This window comes from Gavia stellata, chromosome 10, assembly GCF_030936135.1.
Source record: "Gavia stellata isolate bGavSte3 chromosome 10, bGavSte3.hap2, whole genome shotgun sequence".
NCBI lineage: Eukaryota > Metazoa > Chordata > Aves > Gaviiformes > Gaviidae > Gavia > Gavia stellata.
This window is the reverse complement of record NC_082603.1, coordinates 34568267-34590828: the sequence shown is the minus strand read 5'-3', so window position 1 is coordinate 34590828 and position 22562 is coordinate 34568267. Positions and strand designations below refer to the sequence as shown.

The 22562-nt window shown below is 41.4% G+C and overlaps 1 protein-coding gene across 4 annotated transcripts in view; it reads right to left on the bottom strand.

Annotated features, from left to right (window-relative positions):
* PDE4B (phosphodiesterase 4B) overlaps positions 1 to 22562 on the bottom strand; it is a 197182-nt gene that overhangs the window by 146066 nt on the left and 28554 nt on the right. The window contains exon 2 of one of the 4 annotated variants that reach the window (XM_059822328.1): positions 3523 to 3525. The exons of the other annotated variants lie outside the window; for them this stretch is intronic. Coding sequence (XP_059678311.1) covers positions 3523 to 3525 — 3 coding nt within the window. The remainder of the gene's footprint in view (positions 1 to 3522; positions 3526 to 22562) is intronic. 4 annotated transcript variants of the gene reach the window in all.

Here is a 22562-nt window from a genome sequence, read left to right as displayed (position 1 = left end):
TTAACAGTTACTGCAAAAACGTGTTTTAAGATTCCAGAAGAATCAGGTCCTACGCAAGGAAAATACCTGCCAGAAATTAATGCTGTTAGACTTTAAGTCTTACCACAAGGTACAATCTACTGATTTCTGATGATTGAAGAGGAGTAACTCCTGCTGCTTTCAGTGTGTGAGTAACTTCAGGCATTTCACAAAGTCACTTGAAAGTCCGAGCACACAAACACATCAAACCGCAAGACAGAATGGAAATTTCCACCTGAAGAAATACTTTGTAAAAAAAGAATTGTTTTATTGGGCGACATTTATTTTCCTTTATCAGCCTCTGTTGATTCCAGCCCCCCAACAAGAAGGATGTTTCCTCTGCATGCACTACCCACCTTGAGATAACTCAACAGAGAACACAGTATTTTTTTCTTACAGCGTTTGCATCTTGATGGTACCTGGGTGCTGGCACCTCCTTTAGTGTGTGTATAACCACAGAACACAGAAAAGGCAAAGGAATCCAAATTTTTAGCCTGTCCCTCGCTGCTTATTTGCCCCCATTCCACCCTCTTTCTTATTTTAGCCACGTTTCAGTACCTCTCCCTTGTAACTTCTCGCTAAACTTTCAGTGTCCCAAAGTACCTCAAACTCCTCTGATTTATTTGCAGGTGCAGACCTCAACCCTGCCTGCCTCTGTTGTGATCACGGTTTCCATGTTCTCTCTTCACAGTAATGACGGCAGCCTTAATTTCTTCGTCAGGACATGTAAAATTTAAAGCCATTCAAGTTTTCATTTAAATGTCTCACAAAACTATTCTAAAGCCTCAGGGAGGTGAAAAGAAAAGGAAGAATAGTGTTTTAATTTAAATATCAAAAAGGCACGCGATATATATGTTTAAAGGTCGAAACTCCCAGTGCTAGCTCTTCTAAAGCACTACAAATAACACTAAAAATCCTTTTTTGTGTGGATGTGGTTTTAGGTGTCTTAAGCGTTCTCCCTATGCTTATGGTAAGAATTATTGCCTAATGAAGAAGGGGACATTCAGAAATTGCTCCCAATAGAGAATCCACTTCCATGAAAAGGAACAAATCGTAATTCTTTCTCCAAAACAAATAAATACCCTGAATTAGTTCTCATTATTGCACTCATATATGCAATCATTTGCTATTGTTTTTTATTTGTTTGCATTAAACTTTACTATATATGCAGACAACAGGCTCCTGCCAATCTGAAAGTGATACAATTTGTTTAAAAATAAGGATCTCCATTCACAAGCAGCAAAGACATGACGACAGAGCACAGCAGAAAGGGTTGCCATTACTGGGACAGCAATTTGATAGCGCTCAATGACTCTTCAGAGCAAAGCAGAATCTCCCAGGAACACGGCAGAATTCACTCCACTTATAAATTCACTAGGTCATCTCATCTCATCATGAACGTGAAATAAGAAGGTTAATTGTACTGAAGTACTACCCACTGCAGAGGAGATGGATTATTCGACACTCGTTAGCCTGTCCCCTGTGCTGTGCTGACGTACTTAGGGAAACCGCTGGAGCCGGTAACGACCTTTCCTTTGGAGAGATGCATCTCCGGTCCCCTTGACTGTAGGGACCTGAGCCCCACGCAAGGCTTCTTTATTAAGAGCACACCCATCAAACACTACATTGCCAAGGGTAAGCACACCCTCGTGGCAACCCTTTCCCTCCAGTGGCCCTGTAATTAGAGGTCTACACTATACTATACTATATCCTTACAGTTCTCTATAATATAAATGGCCTTTAGAGATGCTGACAGCTAAAATTGGTTTAATCCTTGAAAATGTTAGGTAACTTTCACAACGGACTTCATTAATAAAAAAATAAATATAATTTCTTAGTTAAAATTGCATGACTTTTTATCCTACAGAACAAAATCCTAGGTGAGGGGACATACAACATGTCACATGAAGCAAAGCAGCTACTAATCTAAGAGTAAGTGACAGAAAATAACGTTCATAATAAAATACGTAGAACACAAGTGTCACTGATACAACAGAAGGATGGCTTGACTGTGGTTCACAGTACAAGTTCTACTAAATTAAAAATCAAACAATCAAGAAACACATTACTGAGGCTGGTACCTAAGTGGTTACATTGATCCAGGCTGCCAATTGCCACGCAAGATGCATTATAAGCAAAATAAAAGCTTATCAAGGATGTGATGTTGCTGTATTTCAAACCCTGGGTAGGTACATCCAATTCTGTCCAGAACAGCTGGCATCAGAGTAAGGGATTATCCGCAAAATTATAATTAACCTTGTATGAAGTGCTCCTGGCTAACATAAAGAGCTGCCTTTTATTCTATTCTGTAAGACAAGAAGAGACCCAAGAATTAGATTAACGATACAAAGATTTATACTTTACTCAGAAAGACAACTATGAAATGAAATCCTGCCCGTGAAAATCCTGGCGGTTTTTGACATTGGAAGGCTGGACTTTCAGCCCTACGTAAGTCCCTAACCAACTGCACATGCTCTGAAACGACAGTGAAAAAAAGAATGAAAAAAAATATTATCTTCTGGCATGGGTGGTAAACACAATATAAATGCATATTATTCAACTTCTCAATGAGATTATATCGAAACAGCCACTGTAGTCTTACCGGCATTTTCATCTCTACAGTCACATGCGAAGGAGATTTGGGGATAGAGGCAATAACTGAAATCATTCGCCAATAATGAAAATAGGTGAAAACTTCTGTGGGAGAGTTGTACCATTCGCCAGTTTCTCAACCCAATTAAAAATGTGTATTTAAATAATAATTATCAGGATTTTAATAAAACAACTTCATTCTCACTGAAGTGCTGGACAAGACAGAGTTGCAATGGATTTTTAAAAAAATTCATTCCTGTTACAAAAACAACCTGGATGTAATTCAGGGGGCACAAGACTATTAGGAAGATTTCCTCTTTGGGCGATCTTGTTTGTTTGTTTGTTTTTTCGTAAGGGTACATGCTATGCTCTACATTAACAATAGCATCCCTTTCAGGCCCCACCACTCCGTGGCTTTTCCTCCTCTCTATATGCCTTCTACAGAAACGTATACTGACACGCATTTCAGTGTATACAGGCTTCCACCAGACTCTCTGCTCCTCCTCACTCTTACTGACCCAATTTAAAGGTGGTAGCATCAGCCATGAAATACAGACTGTACTGTTTCCACTGTCCCTTGATAACTGCCATAATAACCAGGTAGTAGTGGATTTGTAGCCAACTACCTCATCTTATTTTTATTTCAGTTATTATTCTTGAGGTGAGAGGATAGAGGCAATTCACGACACTAGTTTCCACATGCTGCATCATGCCAAAAACCCTTCATGTTAATTGTGAGCGAGGAAGAAGAAATACGGATGATGGACACCACCACGCAAGGCACGCAAGGATACTCACCGACCCCACGTGAAGAAACAGGTGCTGTGGTTTCTACCACTACTGCTTGAAGCAGAAGATAAATGTATCTTCTGCTGGAAGGGACCATGATCAACGTCCAACAATGGGTGTCACCCGCTGTATGCCCTCATTCCTGTTCTTGTTCACACTGGAAGCTGACTTTTGAAGCAACTCTCCCAGCTGTCCCCATTAACGGTATTTGGTTGCAGTCTGGGGCAGTCTTGAGGTACACAAACTGGAGCTTCTCTGGTGACGCTGAACTGGAAGGTGCACCCCAGAGGCACCCAGGGCTCTCCAGCCCCTAACGGGCACTCAGTTTATGGAACCAGCCCAAAGTAAAACCCTGAGGACAAACGGCTGTGGACGCTGGTTCTTCACCACTATTTTCCGCTCCAGACTTGCTCTTATTGAGCCTCCTATTACCATTATTTGCTAACATGGACAAAACTTGACTGTATCAACGATAGCTTTTCCTGTGGTCATCAAGGTGGCAGATCTTAAAGACCAAACTAAGTCAGTCTGTGTACCTCTGCCTGTTGCAGAAGAATAACATTTTTTTTCTCATGGAAAAACTAAAAAGCTGGTAACAGTTTCATAATATTAGTCCACAGCAGATGTTGCACTGTCTTGTTCAAGTGTACCTTTTTTTTTCCTCTCTAATTAAGGATCTACACTTAAAAAAAAATTCACAGATCATCTCCTCCCTCTGGAGAGAGGACTTTGGTCTCATCGGGGAGAGGGGACGCACACTGTGGAGGGGCTGGTAATGGAATCCAGCTTTTCCAACAATACAGGTGATAAATATTTGGCAAACGGAGGCAGGAGAGATCACAGCAGCACCTCAATGTAAAACGAGAAGAAAAACCCAACAAATAAAATGAGCCCACTGAAGAGACCTGGAGGACTTGAGATTTGCATGGTGTGCCCTGGAGCTCAATACATCTGCCCAGGGAACAGCCACATGGAGGATGGGAAGGTTATCCTGGTAACACCTCGGACACGTTTAACACCACCACAGTGTGACCGTAGGGGCGACTCAAATGGAATACGTGACCTGCAATGCCTTATGTAACTGCAATCATCAATCTTCCCAGCAATTATTTTCCACTCTGACCTATGGTTCAAAGCACCAGACGCATACGTAAGGTGACTTACGCCTTCACAGCGAGTACGGAGGGATATAGGTTAATTACAATTCCTGAGAACCCCCTGTACTGTGCACAGGGTAACTGCAATTCCAGCAGCGCATCCCACAGAGATATTTTTTAAGAACTTAGGTAAAAGCAGTAATGCGAATGCTACAATCCTCCTTTTCACTGCATTATAGACCTTTGCCAGCTTCTTTTCACTGCAGACACAGCCTTTATACCTTACAGTCATTTGTACCAGGTGGGAGGCTTAGTACGACAACTTACAGTGGAGAACATCGTTACACAAGCTGTAGTGTTATCAGATGTCTCATTCCTCTTGTTTTTATGAAGTAGAATGAGATTTGTACTCACCTACATGCCTGCATAAAAAAGGGACTTTAAGTAGATAAAGGAGTAGTATTTCTTAAGATAAATGTTCTTTCATGTTCATTCCTGGTATTTTACTATATATATTACATTGTCATAGAAGATCTCTTTCAGTGCTGTCACAGAAGTTCCCTTGAATATCTAACGTACCTCTTTTACGAACAGAAAGACATCCCTGTGAAGGATTTCAAGAAGTCATCTGGGCTCTTCCCACAGTCCAAAGTAGGTTCAACTAAATCCAAAACTTTCTGGCTGCATTCAACGAACGATTCAGGTCATCCAGCGATGAAGACCTTACAGCTTGCCCAGGCAATGGAGTTCAGTTCTTCATCATCCTTCCACCGAAGCTTGTCTGAACGCCTACACCCTGATAATCTCCTTTGCTGCAGGACTTGCTAATTATCTCTTGCCCTACCTGCAGCAGTCATAGAGAGAAGACTCCTTCTCCTGAAACTTTTTATGTAACTAAAAGAAAGTAATTGCCTCTAGAGTAAATAACACCAATTTTTAATCTTTCCTGATAGGCAATGTTTGCTATTTCTGCCATTTTCTTTCAGATTCTCTCAAATTCTTCTTCTTCAAGTGAGGTCCCTGGACACAATCGTGCAGCTACAACGTCACTACTTGCAGTAGGGCCGAGTATCTCCTACCTGCCTTGTTTTCTCAGAGCAGTAATATTCAGCATTGTGTTCAAAGCCTGAAAAAAGCATCAGTTGTCACTCCACTTTCAGTCTGACAATACTGCATTTAGCCATCTCCAGACCACTAGGACGACTGCTAGAAATGCAACTCTTTGCTTTGTTGCAATTCTATATATAGATTAAAAACAACCACAGCAGCCAAAGCCTTTCTGACGACTATCTTACCTTGCTTCTTTCTGTCTACCACACTTTTTCGCAGTAAAATTCTGTAACATCTCATAAAAGTAACATGTGAAAATGCAAGTGATTTGCTCCGAGGATGTTTCCTCAGGCTTCTCTAATGTTGTATTTGCCTTTCTGGACATAGAGATTACAAGCAAAATTATTGCTCAGCCAGCCAAATAGAGATATGTGTTGCAAGGACAAGAAAATTATTATTGTAACAGATTACAATGCACAAAATGATATGCTTCTAGTGCTGTAGGCAAAAGTATCTATCCACTCTGTTGGCCTAATATCAATAACTCAATATTAAAGTAGCTCAGCTTTTCAGTAAACGTACAGACTTTTCAGTGGAAGTAGTCTTCGAGTGTGATGTCTATACACAGACTTGACACGCAGATCATAACCATGAAATTGGTTAAAAATATCCTAAAATTAATTTAACAATTACAGTTGAGAAGATGCATACGGATTAATGATTACTATTTGTGTTATGAATATTTTCTCAAGTAAACAAGCTGCAACACGAGTATATGCTATTGTGATTGCTTGTTCTGTGGCGCTGAAATTCCTACAAGAATGCAACGGTGAATCATCTGAACAGTCATGCTTCTCAAAGGGAAAAAAATCATCCATGAATACATTTAAATAAAAAAAATAAATCTCTCGTGACTCTCTGCTTCCAGAATGCCCCACCACTTTGGGGTGGGCAACGGAGGCTCATCAGGATTTGTCAGAGTTTCCCCTTGGCCAGAGAAGGTGGCACTGGGTGACACTGGGTGTTCCACACAATCAGCTTCACCCAGCAGAGAGAGCAGCCCGTTCTGCAGAGTGCTGCACCAAGACAAGTCTTTCCTCACCTGACTGGTATCTGCAAATACCGCAATCCCAAGGCAGCCATGAAAAACAACAACTGGATGGTCACTCCGCCAAGAATCGTCTACTCTGGGTATCAGTCAGCAGCCACGACGAGGCACAAGTCTCCAATACACTGTACTCACACCCCCTCCCTCTCTTTTCTCATCATGTACGGTGAATTCATCTACACCGGAGCCTGGCGGAAATTGCTATTTGTGGTTATGCCAAAGCGAGCTTCCACCGAATCTTTCTTCCATGGTTTTGGCTGGAGGTCAACAAACTAGGTACACTTGATGCCCATAAATCCTGACCACAACATTCACTAAACCAAGTCATACAGATATGAATAATTAGTCTCTGCAATATGTATTAATTCCATTAGTGAAAAACTGCTAAAATTCAGAAAAGAATTTATGGGATGACTATGAACCTCTGAAAGAAAAAACGTGCAAACGAAAAACATCACGGAAACTGCATGTAACCTCTCATGCTGGTTGTGTTAAAAGCATACCAATAGGCATCAAAACCAACCCCAACAAAACGAGGCAGCAGTTTGGCTAATTTGTGTTGGAAGCAGAACAAAGAATTGTGGTTTATGGTGCAACCTTCTGGTTTTCAGCCTCATTTTTACCAGAGATCATCAACTGCCCACAATCATACAGCAACTCAAATTTTGGACTGGCCAAATTTCCAATTCTTATTTCAACAATAAAACTGAAACAATTTTCATTTTTACTCCACCTGGACACTCCATCGATATTTTCAGCCCTTAAAAGTTAGTGCATTAACTGAAGGGCTCCTTATACTGAAAAGCAAATTGTTTTCCAAAACTCATAAAATCCAGCTTGCCAAAATCCAGTGGTGCTCTGTGAGGGACTGCAGTTTTAACCATGGTTGTTTTACACACAGATATTTTGAGACTGGAGAAATGAAGTATACACACTGCGCTACTTAACAGCATGATCCACAAGACAATAGATAGCTTACGAAGGGACAACAGACCAATTAAAAATAGTAGATGAACCTAAACAGCAATTGGTGTAACTACTGCATTCCGTCTACTGCCGCTTCAGTCACAGCATGGTGCCCTGCAATAGTGGTCTGCCAATAAAAAAGAAAAAAACAAACCCACAAACAAAACCTGGGATGAATTCAGCTTTAAAAAAAAAAAGTAAATTTAATCTCTTCTCATGGATCTGATTTGTACTTTGGGATAATCTCTTGGTGACAGCCAAATGAAACCTTCAGTGCAGGAGAAGGGGACGGATGAGGAGACAACACGTATTGCTCAGGTACTCCCCGGAGGATGTTTTCCTGCTCTCCGAAGAGCCTCCCCATAACAGAGCTTCCCGAGCCCCCTCTCCAACACACTGCGGCTTAAACGTTCCTGGAAAACATACGCAGTGCTGGTGCAGAGGGAACAGCAGAAACTTCAATACTCTAAATATCTCATCAGACCCTAGAAATGACATGACCGATCTGGAACGATGATGTATGAATTGGTGGAAGATTGGTCAATAGTAAAGTGCCTTGCGAAACATTAGCGTTCTCACCGAGGAAGGATTAAGGCTGATCTGGCAGAAATTACATTTCCTTGTGTAGGTGGCAACATATGGGAGTTGTCAAAACACTTGCTCCGGCAGATGCACATGTCCCAGAGCAACGCTGCCTCTCACATTCCCGGACTTACCCTGGCTACAGGAGAATTTGTACATTAATTACTGTATCCTTAAAAATGACGTTGCAGCAGAGTTCCTGGGGTCTCTCATGGTGCCTTGCAGAGCCAGCTCACAGCCTCTCAGCAGTGAAGGAAAGCCTGCGTTTCATCGCAGCAGCACAAGCGGTCTGACGGGGAGCAGTAATGTTGCTGGGGCTGATATGGAGGCGAGGGCAGCGAGCCGGGGGTGGTGGTAGGGAGAAGGGTGTTTCTCACTTCCATCTTCTGGCACGGCCCATGCGAGAACCTCTCCTCTTCCAGCACATGGCACAGAGCAGGGCTCTGTCCTGCTGCTGGTGGCAGGCAACTGTCCTGCACCTCCACACCCCGAGCTCTCCCGGGGGTGTACTGGGGAGGGACAGCCCTGTGCAGCTCCTCGCCACCCCCTGAGCTGGCAGCACAGCAGGAGAGCTGCTGCCCTCTCCCACTGCCCCTGTGGGTAGTTGCCTGTTTTGTTGGTGCCTTGAGATAGCTCCATCCATGGTACCTCGCAGCCCCTCCAGCTGACAGGGAGCTCGGTGCTCCAGCGGCCACACACCTCCTTCGCATGGCTGATGACAGGCTGCTTCCTCAGACAGACAGATGGACGGCATGGTGAGGGGCTCTTCTGGAAAACAGGACTCTGACACACTGCACAGGAGGGGCTCTCTCGGGCTAGAGAAGCAGAAGCAGCGCTGCTTCCAAATTAAAGTAAATGTGACACATCACGTACATAACTCCTCCTGGCTCTTTCCTCCTGCCATTGGCCTTTCTCCTCCTGCTTATGTCCCTCTGGACACAGAGCTCATCTGCTGCTAGCGCCCGCTCCTCACCCAGCATCCAGAGTGACTAAAGGTCTTGCTTCAAGCCTCCAAGGCCCTGCAATTACCCAAGCCCCCCAAGTATCAAAGCACAAACCTGAGTGATAACTCTGCTCCTCAGACCCAACCATGACGTTCACTGACCATGCTTCAAGCTGCGAGATGAAGTCCCATGGGAGCGAAGGGCCACTTCCATTCCTGCCGCTCTCCATCGGCAGTGCAGACCAGTGCCACCGCTTCCCATTGGGACACCGGGGACAAAACACCACAGCCCTGCCCCGTGCAGGCTGGCGTTGACATACAATGACTGACTACTGCAAATCAAAGGTGAAGAGTAAGGAGAACCACTGTCTGGATGCTGGTAAGGCACTTTCTGTACAGACAGCAACTCAGAAACATTCAGCACAGAAAATTCCTCTTGGTCTGTCCTCAGAAGACTTAAACTTGATGACCTGGAGATTAATGTTCAGCATATAACGTAAATCCAAGTATAGCAGCAGGAGGCCCCCACATGTCACACCAATCAAAATGGCTCAAACCAACCAGTTCAGGAAAGGATTACTGCAGTGGAATGAAAAAACTTGTTTTAAAAGCTAAATAAGCTAGCCAGTATCTTAAAAATATTTAAAGATATGAAGATGTCCCCCACGTTTCTAAAAATTAAATGCAAGATTAGAAACGTGAAGTCAATGTGTTCCACGTCAGCTTGAATGCCGATTCACTCTCTACAGATTGGTAAAAGCAGGAACAAAAAATAGATGCTACAGCTGATTAAAACCTCAGCTAAACAAATTGTCTACAGGAAAATGCATTAGCCCGAGAGATGCACGAACAGCAGGACACTCAAATGAAATTGGATTCTTGAGATCATATGCCTAAAACATTAGAAACTCCCTTGTTTATGAGTAAAAATTAGTAGGATAGGGATACTCCAGGCACAGAAAACCAAACACAATGCTGACACCTGAAATGACAGTCTTTGCTATGGAGAAACTAGACAGGTTTGAAAGGAAATAGAAAACAAGCATAAAAGGCCCCGTGGGATTAGTATAAAGAAAGATTAAAATAAGAAAACAGTAATCTTTTAGGCATGTTATAGCTAATATAGTTATGCTGATTGTCAACATTTGTTTCCAGGTATTAACACAAGAAGGAAAAAACATATTAGAATGCTAAAAGATAAAAGCATTGCTAGGAATAATGAGATGAAATGCAGAATAAAAGTGTAGGCTATTGGAAGAAGCTTCTAGACCACAATATTTACTAAATACGAATAGTCTGTCACATAGCTGAAGCTCTGACACTAAGGACAATTTATTCTAGACCCGCAGGAATACTCATCCGTGTACTCCACAGCTGAGCAGGTTATCAGAACAGGAAACCGTGCACCTTTGGGGCAGGATCTGTGCTGGGTGAGGAGTCCCCCTCGCCCGGCAGACTGCGAGCACAGAGTATGCGGAGTGCATCGTCAGAGCATCGATTAGCTTGTGCGGAATAGAATGCTTAATAGCAAACAGATGATCATCGGGTATATACAAAATAGAATTAAACATGGGCTAGACATTCAAAGATACAACAAATAGATGTTATTATGCTAAATCCTTCAATATTTATTCTGCTCATGTGTTCTGTAAACTAAAGGAACTCCTCATTAGTTAGGATTCACAGACTTTGGGGGTGAGGGGGAAGGAAGATCTCATTAGTGGCATGGCTAAACAATAACTCTGAGTTACTTCATAGTTTGTCTATTCTTCTATTTGTACTGCATCTATACATCCTATTTAACATAAATACCAAGCTGCAGAGAAGGTTAGTGGATTATTTTCAAAAATAATTTTGTGATCCTGAAAGGATGACTAAAAATGATTAAAAATAAACCAGTCTTAAAATGAAAATAGGATCTTGTTCCTATGAGACCTGTGACAACTTTTCCATAAAGAAGTTATCTCATGGAAAATATATTTGTAGTAATTCTTGAACAGGAATGGTTGCATTAGGTACCTATTATTCATATGTGCTTATACCTTCTTTTGGTCTGCACTGACTCCTCCTTACCAAGACCTTACCAAAGTGAATGCCATTTCCAGTAGCACAAAAGACCTATTAATATTATTGATGAAAACCTTAAAAATGCATAAAGTTTGATTCCATTTTGGGGTACCCAGCTGGAAAATGAGAAGGGTCTCAATACACAGAAGTTTCTCACTTTACTCAAAGTGAAGTCACTGGGAGCTCCGCAGCTCATCAGAATCAAACTCAACCACAAATACCTACTACAGCAAACACCTCTGAAATTTGAGGAGTCCAAAATCTAACCCATGATGAATCTCCAATTTGTTTAATTGTGGCAGTAAGCTGAAAAACCTAAAACCAAATAACGCCCCCCCCCCCAAATTATATTCTTTAGCTATACAACATGGTTAGCTGAATACCTTTGTCGCAAGGATTGACAACATGAATTAACCAAAACTAACAAATCACTGTAAACACTCGTACCCAGTAGTCTTCCATCTGAACGCCGCAGCAAAGGCTTCTCTTCCATATGCCCCCTTATATCCCACTTACACTTATTAAGAACTAAAAAGTTTTTAATCTTGGTTATTCCTTTCAGTTGAGTCACTACTAGAATATTTTATTGCCTTCCCGAAATGATTAACAGTAGTGACCTTTTCAAAATTTGGAAGGATCTTTTCTGCATGCTAAGTAATACCACAATGGCTTAATTTAAACTGTAGCACAAAACCAATCTACCTAAATAATCTCTGTCAACAATTAATTTAACCTCAAGAAAGTCAAATAAAAATGCATAGTCAGTAGCAGTTCTGGTTTTAATTCATTTGCCCTTTTTAATACCCTGCTCAAGGCAAGAATTACTGGTGACAAAACCAGCCAGAGTTATCACATCAATTTAGCTTCAGTGCACGAAGCCAAACTTGCTTCAGCTGCAAGAAGCTGCAGAGATCAATTTTTCAACATCCCAAAATTCTCACCATTACAGTTTCCTGGTTCCTAGATCCCAAGAGACTCAGCAAGCCCTATGACAGACCACATCACCATTAAAAAACCAACACCTCTCTATTGCCTTTTATAAATAAACAAATGAATAAATAAAATTGTACCCCAAAACCACAATTGTACCATCACATATCAACAAAGAGTTACTTGAAGGAGATGTCTGCCACAAGAAAAGGCCGACTGAAGGGTACCGAACAGCTCTGAAACTTTAAGTGATCATTGCTATTTCTTTTCGCTCGGATAAAATTACCTGTAATTTTTGTGAACGGTTCTCCCTTAGAGTAAGCCTATCTGCTCAATTGTTACAAGCTACAGGATTCCCAACCCAGGGCCTTTATGTCAAATGGGGAATATCAGATAATTGCCTACACTAGGGTCGCACTGAAATGAAAAATAAAAAGCTATTTCCAATTGCAACATACTGCTGTTTTTAGAGATTTCTGTATTACTTTAAACCCCAAATGCTTTCAAAATGCGTCTGCTTGGAAAGGTGACATACGTTACAATGAACTGTTCTGTAAGCCTGTGAAATGCGTTATTTGGCTTTGAAATCCAAAATTTAAATTTCTGAAAATGTAGATCAAGAGATCAAGGATGAAAATAGGCCATTTGCAGCTCTGAAAAGCATTTGTATTAATGTCTGCTGATCTTGGCGGAGGCAAAGTATTCTTGGACATTAGCATCTCTGCTTTAATTCTTGTCCCTATTTGAGATTTACTTTTCTGTCTCCTATCTCTTTTTAACCTTTATCTGTGGTAGTTGCTTTCGTTAAGTCTTGTTAATTAAGACTGCAAGCTCATCGGGGAGACATCCTCCCCTTTGTTTTCCAGTTCCCTATCACGCCTGGCAGAAGTACAGCATCAAAAATGCATCGGATACTTGGTCCAACAAAACCGTTTCACAGAATTACAGAGTATAGACACGAAGGTCCTGAAGTCCACCTGTGTGCTCATATCAAAATGCTTCTGCTCATATAACTTAGTGTTTTATTAATATAATAGGCTTACTGCTTCTGCTGAGAGATTTTAATATTGACTGCTAAAATAATCTATCAGAATTAAATCATTCCCTCTTTCAGCCAAGAGCTGATGCCCTTCAAGTTTTCCAGGCTTATCACAGCATCCCCTCCCACCACACTAACTTCCCAGTTTGGTCACTGTTTAGCTAAATTCTGTGTATTTATTCTCTTTGTCTAAGGCCCTGAAGGTTGGCTTTTAGTCCATATGACAGGGTTCATAAATTAGTGACCCTGAATTATTCATTAGATATTTAACCAAACGCTCTACCAAAACCCCCAGTTGCTGTAAATCTAACAAAAAATACATTATATATTCTATTTTTCTCTATATAGCACCAAATACTACATTTTTTTCCAAAGATTTCTTAAGGCATCACTGGATTTTACCTTAAGTGATACCATGATAAAAGGCAGATTTAATAATTTGTTTCAGTTTCTTATCTTCCCTTTCCTGGAACCATTAATGTAAGTGAAAGCAAAAATGTAACTCAGCTTGTTATCTTTGCTAAATCAAATACATTAGACAGGGTATTATTTGCCTCAGGCCATGCCATTTCAAGTTTGTGTCACTACTACCCAGGACCATTCAGTTTGCACAGAAAAAAATTTGGATTTGACAATGACTGCTGCCACTCATTTACAACGAGCAATTGCTCTTTCACCAAGAAATCAGTTTCCACCCCAGTACATTTCAATGAACAAACCTGTGGTGTTTATTACATAAGAAATATTTTCCCTAAAGTCTTGAAATGATTTGAATTTATTTCTCTTTACCTTCATAACACACTAACAAGAGACATCAGAAATTAACCAAGACCTTTCTTGTAAGAGCAATTTTATCTTTAACAACTTGGAAATTAGATTTTTAACAATGAAACAGCGTGTTGGTTTGGGTGAGAATCACTGAAGAAAAAAAGCAACCAAACAGCTAAATGCCCGGGACTTAAACCTCCAGGCTGACTGCTCCAGTTGTCACCAGCTTGGGGGGCGAGTTGCCCTCCTGTTGGCAACATTTTCCAATGTCTGGTCACTTATCTCAGAGACAACTTCAAAACTTAACGCTACGCTCCTGGTTTTGCAAATTTTGACCGAAATGACCGATAAATTGCATCACTTGAAGATCTGTGAATATTTGCCTTATACTGTCATGCACGCAACTTTAAATGAGATTTTTAAACATCAGCCCTATGTATTTTTGAGCTCGCTTCCATACTCATTATTTACACAGTTAATAACGCAAACCTCAATATTGTGCTTGACTATCTCCCGCCACGTTCTTTTGCTTCATCTCCCATCCCTTCAGCACAGGAGCAAGATCATGGTTTCTCAATTTTAATGTTCTTTTGAGATTTACCTAATAAGTGAGAATAAGTCAAATAACAGAAAGACTGAGTAAAAAGCCAGGTCTGATATTTGAGTCTGAATGAGAGGTCCAGCGATAGAGGGAACGGTGAGTGAGTGATCTGGATCAGGATCGACAGGAATACTCTGACACAGAAATGCAATCGTCATCTCAGGCCACAGGGAGAATTTGTAATTTCTTCTACATCTATTATTACAGAATAGATCCATGATTTTAATTCATAATATTTTTCAAATTTCACTTTGTCAATTAACATCAATTTAAGTCCTGTTAACTCATCCTAAATTATTTTAACCAACCATTAAAACCAAACCCATTTCTCAAGTCCACCCTGAGGCTATTTTGAGCGAGTACACTACAAAGGGAGTACGCTGTCAAATATTGTTAGCGGTTAATATTATCTGAATCACAAACAATACAAATATGCTCTGAATACAAAAAAACAACCTATCAGAAAATATTCCTATCCTACAGAGCAGAGTCCTGACATTTTTTTACTTAGCCCTCTGGGGAGTCCTATTTTACAGAATTTGAGTAAATGAAATTCCAACCCAAAGTATGAAGAGTGTTCTCAAAAAAACTTCAACGCTTTCCAAGCACGGTTGAAGAAGATTCACGTTCAGTTCACAACAGGCTGACCAACTGAAAGCATTTACAACTTCCTACAAAATTTTTGTTCGTTGTAAAATAACAACTGACAAGTACAAGACAAACGGTAATAATTGTCTACAGTGGGCATGCAGTGTATCGCAATTGCGAATGCATGCAGCAATGCAAGAGCTTCTTCCTGGGATATGCTGTAAAAATAGCATAGCCTGACATTTAAAGATTTTTCTTTTTCCTTATGGAGGCAGGTTTCAAGTACAATAGTGCAGATTCTCATCAATCCCATCTTGAAAACAGAACGAAGCCTCAGTTCTTGGTGATTTAGGAAGGTGGTTTTGTTGTAGGCAGAGAGTGGGAGAACACACACTTAAGTCTATGGAGATCACAGAATCACTAAGGTTGGAAAAGACCTGTCAGATCATCAAGTCCAACCACCAACCCAGCCCCACTGTGCCCACTAAACCATGTCCCGCAGTGCCATGTCCATGCGTTCCTTGAACACCTCCAGCGATGGTGACTCCACCACTTCCCTGGGCAGCCTCTTCCAATGCTTGACAACTCTCTCCATGAAGAAATTTCTCCTAATATCCAGCCTGAACCTCCCCTGGCGCAACTTGAGGCCATCTCCTCTTGTCCTGTCGCTAGTCACTTGGGAGAAGAGACCAACACCCACCTCCCCACAACCCCCTTTCAGGTAATTGTAGAGAGTGATAAGAATCACTTAATCATTAAGGTTGGAAAAGACCTGTCAGATCACCAAGTCCAACCACCAACCCAACCCCACCATGCCCACTAAACCACGTCCCGCGATACCATGTCCACACGTTCCTCGAACACCTAAGATGATAGCTTAACACTTCTGTAAGCTAGAAGAAAAGGCAGCAGCTGACTATAGATCCTGGACTTACAGAGATTGCCACGATGTGGTACTCCAGAGAAGCCCATTTCAAGATCATGTTTGTACAAAGAGTGGGCTTCTCATTACACCAACTTCTCTTTCAACGTGCATCTTCCAGTGTGACCTTCTCCGTCCTGTACCGTCTTCTCTCTTTTGTTCCTTCTTTGCCATTATGACAATGTAACCACCTGCATCTCACTACCAATGTGACTGTGACGAGATCTCTTGAGACAGTAGGATTGTTCCTCATACATTCTTCTCAGCATTTAAGGATATTTGTCTTGCAAATATCAGTTAAATGACAATGGAATTCTTCGGGGGTTTTGGGGGGGTTGAGGTGTGGGGTAAGGTGAGGTGTGGTAAGGACATCATTTATCATTTGTTACCAGCTGTCCTTGAGAACAAAAATAAACAAATAGTGTCTCAGTGGCTATGATTCAGAAATACGCAACATTTGCAGCTTCCATCAATTTCATCTGACCTGAAGGAGCTCAGTATCAAATAAAAAGGTCTGCCTTGTAATAATTTATGAATACACTGTGACCTCTTGATGAGTATCTTTACTGAATGCATACATTGGTTTAATCTAACAGCAAACTGTTAAAAAAGTAAGCAGCAAACCCAGTAATGGCTGGAGGCAGCCCAATCTACAAACACTGGAGAGAGCCATTTGTTTTCATGTTCCACCTCTGACCTCCAGCAGCTGAACAGAATAGTTTGTTAAGGGGATCCAGTCTGACAATACAGACGTTGCCTAGATTTAAAAGGATGCATTCCCTAAGGGGGAAGAGATAGCTTTGGAAAACAGACTGATACTCAGATCTCAAAAGTTAAGGGGGGCTGTGGCTTGCCATCATTAATTTATAGTGATGATAGTTAAGAGATGCGTATAATGACTACTTGCTTTGAAAACTTTCCTGCTTAAGTCAACCACTAAAGAAATACTGAAATACAGAATGCTATCCAGTTACTCTGATAACCACGAGCAAACCCAGTTCATCTCCAGAGTCCTGCAGTCCACCCACGCAATGGGTAACTCAAAGCTCTCTGCGTCAAACGGGAAAGCACATGTTTCCCAGCCACAATACTCTGTGATCCTACATCCCTCCCTCCCAAAAAAGAGAACTCAGGCAACTGGGATAAGGACAGAACCAAACACGTGGTTGCGGAGTAAATTACCACAGTAGTAGCAACTGGGGAAGGCAGCGTGGCTGGAGGGGCACAGCATCCAGGTAGCCCCAGCCCAGTCTGATGGCTGGGACACAGCGAAGACACTGCTCCCTTAGGCACTGCATACCATAAAGGATGCAAAATAAGGATGCTAGGAGCTCTATCGTTGTGACAGCCCTCAGGAAATCAAGCCCTTGTATGCACTGTGAAAGTGCTCATGATTGTAATAAGTGAGTATTTACAGAAAATGAGCCTCCCTAGGATTACCTGCCTCGTCTGGTTTTTATTCAAATATTCTGATTTCCCACCCATCTAACTTGCTTGAGAGGGGACAGAGTAAGGCAAATAGGCCGAGAACCTCTTAAATGAGCACTCGCATGTACAGGAATTAGATCCTCAGCTGATCACACACTTGTGTATGAACTCCTACAGTGGGACTCCCAATCACTCAGCCATTAATAGAAACCGTGCAAATCTCACACTGAGTGCCATGCCATTTATCCATCAGCAGAGAGGTGTCTCCATCTGCGGTGCATAAGAACAGCTTGATTTCGTGACAGAGGAAACACTGCTCTAACTCAGTCTACTCATATTGATGGTCATTATGCTGCTATTTCTGTTTCTGTGAAAGCTGCAGTATGAACAGTCTTGGTAGAAATAGGAACACATTCCAGGCTGTGAGGTAAAGGAATCCCACAGAAACGTATATGCCCAGAGGAGTACAACCTACTAATCTAAGGTCATCTGAAGCTGCAAGAAGAGATGCCAATGTAGACAGAGGTATCTACATCAGAAAAATTATACTACCTACTCTGTGCTTTCAGCATATTCATAGGAAAACACCACTATTATGAAATACATCTACAATACTGGGCAGAGAAGGAACTCCAAATGCTGGACTAAGTGCCTGAGGAGAGCTACAGCACTGACCCACCAGAAGCAGATGCTTGTATAAGGCTCTCCAGCATAGCTTCTCAACGACATGGACCTGCATGTCTCAAGCAAATACTTCTGCCAGAGTACACTACCTAAGCCTCTTAAAAGCAAATGCTATTGCTATGAAAATTCATGGGAACTTGATTCTTCAGGATAAAATTCTAGTTTTTGAAGATAAGGTAGGGCTAGGAACAGATGTGTCTCATGCAGTGAACATTGCTTATTTTCCCAGAAGTTTTCCTGTGTTGTATGAATAGCATCAGGACGTGGATTTACTTGATTTTACTTTCTTAGCTAGGTAAATTAGTCCCCACATTGCTTTCTGCAACATTTGAACAGTAATAGTCTGCATGTCTTCAGGAAACACGCATTCAAATCTCTTAAGGATGGTTTAATAAAGATTTGAAAGCTGAAACTGAAGTCTAACTGAGAAGTAGACGGCTGTATTACAAGCCACCTCGAGGCTGGCAGTGTATTCATCAGGTATTCACAACCGCGTGCCGATGCAAAGACCCTGAAGGCAATAAGTGTGTAGGTTACTCACATCAGGTCCTCACCTGAAAGAAACAGACAAAACTTCCTCCAAAGCCTGAATCCAAAGGGAGTTTCAGAAGTGATGGTCAGGTTTGGAAGGCTGAGAAGAACTCTGGGTCAGGTCTTCAAAGCCTTGCCTCTTCCAGCGGCATCGGTCTTTCATTCCGGCAGCTGGCCCTCAGAGCTGTAACTGCCTAAGGACAGTCTGACACACTAGTGACAAACAGTGACTGCGTCAATTAGAATCGATGCAGAGTCATCTGGAAATTGTTTCCCGCTGGATTAGTGTGCTGTCCAGCTCCTCCTGCCTAGCCCTTCTTTCTGTCCCATTCTGTTCTTTGCCTCAGCTCTGCGTTCCTTGTCAACCTCTTCTTGAGTTTCCACATGTCATATTCGATTGTTTTTCATCCTTTCCCCATCCCCCTCAGAAAAAATACAAAATACAATAATCCATAGATACGCAAGAGGAGTGCTTATCTAAGCAATATAGGATAGGATGCTTTTAACTTGTTCATTTTGGTAACTCTTTTCCCCCTATCTTGTCTTCTCTGCTTAAAAAAGAGAAACACTGCAGTACATAGCACCCGACACACAGAACTTCAGTCTTAACTGGATGATTAGGTCCATGATAAAAATTAACTTTAAACAGTAATACATAAAATTTGACTTGGTATACCATTCTAAGGAACAGAGATCTGAAAATACCCTTGAACCTACAAGGACTGAATGCCTTCTGAACGGTGCCGAGTTCCCGTAGACCTCATTTCTGTGGCATGAGCTCCAGAATGCACTGGGTTCAGCACAGGTTCAGACCCTCCAACTATCTTGGTAATAATGAATCCAATAAAACAGAAGAGCTAATTTTTGCATTATTGTTATGAAAGAACTTTCCCTCTAACCTAATGAAGTTGTCCATCATTATGCAATTATTACCTGCATATGTACAATGTCAGCAGGGTTCATTAAAGCTTTCTGAAATGATGTAGCAGCACAAAATGTTTCTAATTTTCAGATAGCTCTTTATATGGTTCATTTTGTATACTGAAAAGGCAGCAAGCAACTGTTCATTTACAAACTATATTCTGCACATTTCATGAACATACAGTAAACGCTGTGATACCATTGTAGAAAACTACATGCCAATATCATAAAAGGAGGTAATTTCTTAAACATTTTTGTTGTTTGCCCTTTGTCAACCTGTATCAGTGTAAAAGCTGTGCCTGAGCTGAGAGAAAAATAATTTTATTTCTGTTTTCTTCTACTGATAAATGAGATTAATGTCTCCGTATGTTTCCTTTCAGGAGGTGCGTTTTCAGATGGTACAATGTGCTTGCTTTTCCTTGCCAATGCCTGGACAGCTCGCTACGTCAGAAATCAATAAAACAGGAATCCAAGAAGTTACCGTACCAAGGCAAATATGCAATGAAATGGAAATTATTCAGTATATGCATATGTAGGAATCTACCTGCAGTACAGTTTTATGCAGAATAAGACTCCTTTTCTGAGGTCTGCATCATGACGCATCATACACTGTACACAACTGCACAATGAAAAATCATCATCCTAGCAGTAACTGAACTACATAATGCTGGACACATGGGGCTATTGGAAGTGCAACAAAAACTCTTTCTCCATATGAGTACAGATTGATTCAGGGCAAACTGATAAAATGGCTCTCATTTAATTCCATTAACTGCCGTGCAGATGTTTTGCCTTCATAGAGCTTAAATCTGTTGTGGAGAAAGCTGCAATAAATTGCTCTATCATGATAAAATGCAACTTGCTGGCTTAGAAAAAAAAAGCAGAAGGCTTTTAAACAACGTTACATTGAGCATATAAAGGTAAATTCAGTTCTAGCAAGTGCAGGCATCCTAATTCTGCCCATAAAAGCTCTCCCTTTCTAGTCCAAACAAGTTCTAGACAGTAGCAAAGTAGGCAGCTTCCTACTGTAGCAAATTATTATGGCAACAACAACGAAAAAAGAAAAAAAAAAAAATCCATGTCCCCAGTGCTGTCTCTGCCAATGACAGCATGCCAGCTGGCGGCTGCTGCTGCAGAGAGGGAAGCTGCTGAGATAGAGAGGCTGGTGGATACGTCTGGCAGCAGGGTCGGTCAGTCCAGCCCCTGCAGCTGTAACCCCCTTGTCTCACGCTGGCCATCCATCTCAACCCTAGCGCTTGTGGTACGGCCCCATCTCTGAAGCGACAGAAGCCTCTCTGCACCACTGGGAAGTTTTGAAACAGTTCTTTTTCCTCCTCTGATGTTGTCTGTAATGTCAAAAAATACCTCAAACTGTACGTTTTTGGTCCCTCAGCACTGCCCTCTCCTCCTACCTGTATCTCTTTCCTCCCTCCTCAACTCATTTAAGGGCCAACTTGAATCTACGTACTCCTGTCAGCCTTCTTACTCCAAGCTCGTCTCACGTTTTTGTCAATCAGTTTTACTGGAGAGAGTCAAAGCTCAAAGCGATCTGGGTCAAACCTGATTCCTATTTAAGTGCAGCATCTGAGCGATGTGGAAAACGTGAGTATTCTATAGCATACCACACCACAGAAGGTCTATATTTATCAGGAGGTACTAGTAGATCAATCAAGTATTTTGTCCAACACAAAAAATTAGGGTTTTTTTTACCGTAAGAGGAAAATAAATCAGCTAATATAATGCTGTTTCTCCAGAGTCTTATATTATTTAATACCTGCTCTGCCCCTCAGCAATACCTATTTGTAGTGTTGAGAGGACAAAAAAATTTGAGAAACTTAAAAACTTAATATTAAGTTTTCTTCTGGTGCTTCCCAGCGGTAGAGGTTTATCTGAAAGAAGAGATTGAATCTATGCATGTATTTCTTGGAAAATAAAACCATATTTCATATTAATAATTTTTTCCACGGGAAGCTATGGCAATCTTTTACCCCAAGACATTATCAGCTGCTGTTGCACCAGTCTTTTTCTTTCACTTTATCATTAGGCTGGTGTGTCACTATTTCAGTACATTTCACAAATGTCTACTACTTATTATCAGTTATAGCCTTATATTGTGCTGAGAGAGGAACTCGCACACATCAAGCAACGCTGCCTTATTGATTCATAAAGCACCATATTTTCTGTCAGACCAGACAGTATAGTAGAAAAGGCAAGAAGTGAATTATAAGGTGTAATGAAGAACACAGATCCAAACGCTTTCATCCAAGGCAACACCTCCCAAAACTTGGTAAAAGTCCCAGCATCCCATGAGCAGAGTTCAGGTCTGTTATTTACATTTTGTGTGTCCTACCCATTCAGGCAGTCCAATAGGAAATCGAGAGCAACTGTAATTTTCACGCTGTAGTTTCCCAAATCTGCTCTCTTCTTTCTACTTCTCCAAATCTATGTTTGCGAGTCTGCCCATCACAGAATCAGCAGAGCATTTTCTGTGGCACTGCTTTAATTCACCTCTGCCAAGAACATCGTCCCTGTTCTAACCTGAATGAATTTTTGACTATTGCAGAATGCCCATACTATGACCATTACGGAAGAACCTACAAACGCGACTTGTCAAACTACCCCCAAACTCGTGCTATGAGACAGAGAAACACACCATCATTTTGGAACCCATGTGATGTTCTCATAAGGTAATGCCAGGTAATACAAGAAAAACACGCAGAACATTGAGGAGAGCTAGCTGTGGTTATTCAGAAACAAAAAAGCTGAAAAAGATTAAAAAACCCCAAACCAATGAAGGACCAGTGAATGTACAGATCTGCAGCAAAGCTAATCGACACTGCATAAATTATGTGGCGGGTACATTCGTGGTTTATCAGTCTGTCCTGGCAACCAACTCAAGCACGTAAGAATCAAACTGTATCTCCTGGAAACGTACAGC